The following is a 6,947-nucleotide window of genomic DNA, read 5'->3' as shown; positions in this document are numbered from 1 at the left end:
ATAGTTCTTCATATATGATGGAATTAAAATAGTCCAAACCTGACCATGTCCAGAAACCTCTGGTTTACTGTTTTGGTGTGATTGCTTTCCCCAACACATGCCTCAGTCACTGATACCCAACAGGAGGATGTCTCCTCATGGCATCAGTGGTAAAGCTGTGGGGTGATGAGTTAACTAGTGTTTTGGATTTTATCAGCTCATTGTCTGTGTATGTGTCATTTGTTACATTGAATATTGTAAATGTCAGTTTTATTTTTCTTAATAGAGGTATCTACCATTTGCACAAAAGTGCAGAATATCAGGCAGTACTCACTTTTATTCTTTGTAAACAACACTTTCTTCCTCCCATCACACAGTTTTCTATGGATCATGGTTTGAGCACACCCGTGCCTGGCTGTCCATGAGAGAAAGGGACAACTTCCTGCTTTTTAGCTATGAAGACCTGAAACAGGTAACCAACATTTTTATTTCAACCACAATCCCTCTCACAAACCCACCCCATGGAGCACCTCAAATTCCTCAGTGTTGCCATGTCAGTGTTAGGCTCATGAACACTCACTAAAAGTTAGATTATTGCTTATGTCCTTTATTGACCTGCATCTGACATTTCCTCTCCAGCCTCCTAATCCATTTTCCATGCCTTCTTTACCCTACTTTACATTGAGAAATGGAGGAGTAGCTCACACTTGCACTACAGGTTTTTAATTCTGTCTGGGGAACACATTTGATACATCTGATAATGCAGTGGTCAGTGGTTAGTGGGGATAGTAGTGTTATTTTACTGTTGTGTCAAAATGTATGTCATCTACACTCGACTGCAAGAAGCGAGACAAAGGAGAAAACTATCAGTGAATTCTGGGAGAATACAAGTGCTGGAGTTACAGGAACAGTACTGAGTGCTTCACAAATCTGACTGGGCATCTACAGGGTGAAGCCAGTCAGGAAAGATGGTGTTCTGTGCTCTGCAGTACAGAGGGTTCTTCAGGATGGACTAGATTACACTACAGATTTCCAAAGTCTTAGTAGAGAATATTTAAAATGTTTCACCATTAAGTAATGCCATATATTTAAATAGACTGATAGACTATGCATTTACCTGGTCATTGAAGGTTTCATCTTATTAAAATGCCCAACTGATGGTATAAATATGTTTAAGTACTTTGGGTGTGTCTCAAATATCTCTTATTTTAAAAATTAAAAAAAATACCTCAGCAGTATGTCCCCTGACTGCAAACCCAACTCTGAGACATAGAATCAATTTCATGGGTTCTAGATCATCTTTGCTTGTTAGGGTGGTTTGAGTTCAATGTTGGCTACAAAAGACATTGTTTCAAAAGACCATAAAGAAAAAATAATTTTGTGTATTTTATGTTCATTTAATTAAAAATACTCCCTCTTGATGATGGAAGTTACAAAATAATCCCATAGTAGTTCAGGATTATGTATAATAAAGGGTTATTTACTTACAGGTAGACTCACAGATCACAGTCCTCTGCACGAATGGGATCAGATATCAAGTATAAAGTTAGAATTATAATCAGCAAAAATGATATTAAAATTATGACTAGATCATAAGAGGATGGTAATGATGACTAGTCTTCGTTTCCATTGAAGACTGGAAAAGAGAAATAATATTACTTGAGCAGGCAGGAAGTACAATCAAGCAGCTTCCAAAATGTACAGTAGATGATGGAGACAACTGGCTGCCTAGGCAATCACTCAAATTCTCATTTGCAATGTTGAAGCAATCAACTACTGTAGGCTAACAACTAGAGTAACTGACAGACCATTTTCAGAGGCAGGAAAATTTTCAGAATCGTCTTACCCTATCTTTTCTAGGATTGGCAGTCTTTTTTCTTGTTTCCTGCTGAGTCTGGACATTGTGCACTTTGTCATTGGTCAAGGCATAGACAAAATGCCAGTTGTGCCAAGAAGAAAACAAACTCCAAGTGGAGTGTCTTTGGTACTCAATACTCTCTCAGGAATAGATGTTGCCAAGAGCAATCATGTCTCACATCGACAGAATCCTTAATTATTTAAATGTCATGTTCTACAGATCTTTGAAGTAGTTAAATATTACCTATCTAGGTGAATAGATACAATACATCTCTATGTATCCAAAGAAACTGATTAGTTTAACTATAAGTATGACAAACATGGAAGACTATTGACTTATAATACTTAATACCTGCATAACTTAAAGACTAAGACTTCATATTAGAATATTAAACAATCTTTAAACAACTGTGCAACAAATGAGCACAATGATCTCAAAATGTAAACAATATATAAATATCTTGATCACAGGTAAAAATATATAATGCAATATGATAAATATATCCTAAAATTGTATCAATATACAAAATGTCTTAAACAGAGGTACAAGCATGAATGTATACAATCTGACAAAATAACTTTGCATAGGTATACAAATATACAGATAAGCAGAAATCAGAGCATATTCAATATAACAAATAGAATTTGAACTTATATCAATATACAAAAATCTATACCAATGTAAATTGTCCATAAATAATAGCTCACAATATTTACTCTATTACCCACTTTTATTATTATTAGTGTAAGTTCACACTAATCTACCTATCATCCCATTCAGTTTTCCCTCTTTATTTTTTTCTGTTATTTTTCTTTTGTACATCTCTGGGGCTACATAATTTCCATCCCAACTTGAACCCTATATGAGTAATAATCTTCTCAAAAATGGTGTCCCTAACCTTAAGGACAAACTTTGTTGGGAGAGGAGATGTCATCTTCTAGAATTGCTTCCAACTGTCATGAAAATGATATTCTTTCTATGGAATACTGTAAAAGTAAAATGACAGTTAAGTTTCAAGATTATTGTTTTGTATAATTGCAAATGGTCTCTGAGTAGTTGATAGGTTTTTTTTTTAAGTGCTTATTTGGTGTTATGACCAAAGCAGTGTAAGAAGGCTCACCATTTCCTCAGCCAGTCCCCCAAAACCTGTCTTATAGTAGCACTATCAGCATCATGAGGTCATAATTAACCAGGTGGAGTCGTTGTTGTGGACACTATCTTCTACCTGGAAGTTTCAAAGATTACTATAGGAAAATCTAGTGTTTATTGTTAAAAACTTAAACATTATTCATATAGACATATATTCAATGAAAGATATAATACAGACAAAATGGGCATGAAGACGAGTAAAATAGTCCTCAAATCTACCTTCTTTCTGTCCCGTACCAGATAGCACCTGACATGAGACAAAAATTCTGATTTGTTTCTTTTAACAACATGCTTGTATTTAGAGAAGGATAGTCATTGTCCAACTCCAATGCCAGCTCTTATTTTTAATTACAGATGTATACATATCCAGATAATCAAATTTTTCCATACAGATGATAAGTCAGATTTCTCTTTGCTTAGAGATTCTATCTACATAGCTATCTTTTCATATTTAGGTATCTAAATGTCCAAGGTCTCTTGACTCTATGAAGATGAGACAAGAACAAAACTGCCCCAACACTTATGAGGTTTTCTTATGATTGTCACCTCTGTGAATGAGCTGTCATTTCTCTTTCTCAAGAGGTTTCTCTTTTTCAAATCAACTCTTTATCAATTTTGATGGTATCCATAGCTTTTCCTCTCCTGTGGAAACAAGTGCAAAACCATTTCTGCAATGTATCACCTTTCCTGGTTTCCATTGTGAGGTCAGCATATCCTTGAAATATACCAGCTGACTTAATTCAGAAGTTGTATCTATTATCCAATGTCTCTCTGCTGCTGTTATTAATTTCTCATTAGTGTTAAGAAAAATTAAAGTTAATAAAGCATTAGGGAATATATTTCTGGGGGTATTTTCCACCCTTTTCTCTTTGTTTAATATATCCTTTAGATGTCAACTGTAAGATAGAGGCCACTTGTTTGTCCCAGTTCCCCAGAACTGAAATAATCACACATAAACCATATTAATTAAAACACTGCTTGGCCCATTAGCTCTAGCTTCTTATTGGCTGACTCTTACATTCTTAATGTCCTACATTCTTAAAACATTTTAAATGCCATATTCTGTTGTCTTTGAAAGGTTTGAAGAATACATATCTATCTAAAATACATCTCTGTACATCTAGAAAATCTAACTAACATGACTACAAGCTTAACTACTATAGATGATTATCTATTAGCCTATATTTCTTACTTATACATTGCATTTTTAAATGAGCTGAACAAACACAAAACCTTAATCAAGATCAGAAATACATTTACACCATATAATAAAACTGACCTTAATTTGTATCAACAAAACAAGAACCATACAAATGCAAATCTCTATATCATATCCCCTTTTAAATATAAAGAAACATTTATAGACAATCTTGGGAATATGGGCATAGTTCTATCTAAACTTCTTCCTGCTGTTTATTGGGTGAAGTAATTTTTTAAGGGAACCTTTGAGGGGGTCTTGGTTCATTAAACCACATTAGCCTGGAATGAATCCACAAGTTCTCATCCTAGGTGGAACCAAAAGAAGAACCCCTTTTCCAAAGCAACAAATCCTTAGACCCAAATTCTGAAGTCAAGATACCTTAATAATATACACGCCGATTTAGCTTATCAGCATGTACAATGAAATGTCTCTCTGTATTTAGTTCATTCACATTCAAAAAATTCAAAGTAAACATAATATACATAATCCAGATTCTCTGAAAATATTCCATATTTATGTGGTTTATTTTTACTCTATTATTTTAAATATTTATTTTGTTATCTTTTATTATCCTTTTATCATAATATATAACATATTATATTATATATAATATCCAAATATTATTTTATTATCCGTTAATCTATGACTGTCTGTACTGTCTCTTTAAAGACATGTTTTATGTTTTAAAAAACATTTACTTTTTTTTGATAAGATAATTTTTATTGAAAAAAATTTCTGCCTCCTCCCCGGCTCCCATTTCTCTCCACCTCCCTGCACTCCTCTCCCCTTCCTCTATACCTCTTCCCCTTCCCCCCACTCCTTTCCCCCTCCCTCTCCAGTCCAAAGAGCAGTCAGGGTTTCCTGCCCTGTGGGAACTCTAAGGTCCTCGCCCCTCCATCCAGGTCTAGGAAGGTGAGCATCCAAACAGGCTAGGTTCCAACAAAGCCATTTCATGCAGTAGGATCAAAACCCAGTGCCATTGTCCTTGGCTTCTCATCATCCCTCTTTGTCTGCCATGATCAGAGAGTCCGGTGTAATCCCATGCTTTTTCAGTCCCAGTCCAGCTGGCCTTAGTGAGCTCCCAATAGATTAGCCCCACTGTCTCAATGGGTGGGTGCACCCCTTGCAGTCCTTACTTCCTTGCTCATGTTCTCCCTCCTTCTGCTCCTCATTTGGACTTTGGGATCTCAGTCCATTGCTCCAATGTGGGTCTCTGTTTCTATCTCCAACCATCGCCAGATGAAGGTTCTAGGGTAATATGCAAGATATCCATCAGTATGGCTATAGGATCAGGCCATTTTAGGCTCCCTTTCCTCAGCTGCCCAAGGAACTAACTGGGGACATCTCCCTGGTCATCTGAGAGCCTCTCTAGAGTCAAGTCTCTTGCCAACCCTAAGATGGCTCCTTTAATTAAGATATATACTTCCCTGCTCCCATATCCACCCTTCCTTTATCCCAACCATCCCATTACCCCAAGCTCCTCCCATCCTCCCTTTCTCACTTTTCTCTCTCCACTTCCCCTTTCACCCATCCCAACCCACACCCAAGTTCCAAATTTTTGCCCGTCAATCTTGTCTACTTCCAATATCCAGGAGAATGAATATGTTTTCCTTTGGGTTCACCTTCTTATTTAGCTTCTCTAGGATCACAAATTATAGGCTCAATGTCCTTTGTTTATGGCTAGAAACCAATTATGAATGAGTACAACCCATGTTCATCTTTTGGGTCTTGGTTACCTCACTCAGGATAGTGTTTTCTATTTCCATCCATTTGCATGCAAAATTCAAGATGTCATTGTTTTTTTACAACTGAGTAGTACTCTAATATGTATATATTTCACACTTTCTTTATCCATTCTTCCATTGAACAGCCTCTAGGTTGTTTTCAGGTACTGGCTATTACAAATAATGCTGCTATAAACATAGTTGAACAAATGCTTTTGTAATATGATAGGGCATCTCTTGGGTATATTCCCAAGAGTTGTATTGCTTGGTCCTGGGGTAGATTTATCCTGAAAATCCTGAGAAACCACCACACTGATTTCCAAAGTGGTTGCACAAGTTTACATTTATAACTCTTGATCCTCTTGTTCTTCTCTCTCCCAAGCCTACGTACATTTATCCAACATTGTGGCCCATTTAGAGATTATTTTATATCTGAATATGTCCTATTGTGTATCTGTAATTCTTTGCTATCCAGGAGATCTTTAAATGCTAAGAGCTTCTTTAAAACTTAAGCTGTAGCATTACTAGGATATATACTGCAATTCTGGATTTCTCTGCACAGTCCAAAATGGTGGAAGTCCCTTAGTGTCTGAGACTGCTGGGTTGTTGGCTCATGCTGCCACTAAGTAACTTGCAGTAGAATATCCACAAACCCCATTTAAATGCTCAATACCCAAACCTCCCCAAAAAGCCAGAGTCATTCATGCTGGCAAACCAGGAAGCTGCTGGTTTTTTTTTTTTTAAGAACTCACACAGATTTTACTGTTCCCCATGGCATCTTACTCGCTGCAAGCCCATCTAGCAAAAAAAATTGTGGATATCAAAAAATGTGCTAAATTCTGTTCTTTTATGTTGAGAATTCCTTTTAAATTCTCTCAGGTTTCTTTTTTTTGGTTTATAGCACTTGATTTATTCAAATATACATAGATAATAATAAAGAAATGATAAACACTGTAATGGTCAACCCACTTCCCCCCATCTACCCCAGAGGCAGGCAGATCTTACTTTTGCCTCTAGTCTGAGCCCCTTCCTTTCT

General features: G+C 36.3%; 1 protein-coding gene across 1 annotated transcript in view; it reads left to right on the top strand.

The window, feature by feature from the left end:
* The first annotated feature begins 329 nt into the window (after window positions 1-329).
* LOC126495727 (bile salt sulfotransferase 2-like) overlaps window positions 330-6,947 on the top strand; it is a 23,368-nt gene continuing 16,750 nt past the window's right edge. Inside the window, exon 1 of the mRNA XM_050133326.1 lies at window positions 330-451. Within this exon, the coding sequence (XP_049989283.1) occupies window positions 401-451 (51 nt within the window). The 5' untranslated portion in view covers window positions 330-400. The remainder of the gene's footprint in view (window positions 452-6,947) is intronic.

The sequence above is a fragment of the Alexandromys fortis genome, unplaced genomic scaffold, assembly GCF_014885135.2.
Source record: "Alexandromys fortis isolate MF-2015 unplaced genomic scaffold, M_Fortis_MF-2015_v1.1 scaffold_577, whole genome shotgun sequence".
Classification (NCBI taxonomy): domain Eukaryota; kingdom Metazoa; phylum Chordata; class Mammalia; order Rodentia; family Cricetidae; genus Alexandromys; species Alexandromys fortis.
Note: the sequence above shows the minus strand (reverse complement) of the source record. Positions and strands in the feature narration are given on the sequence as shown.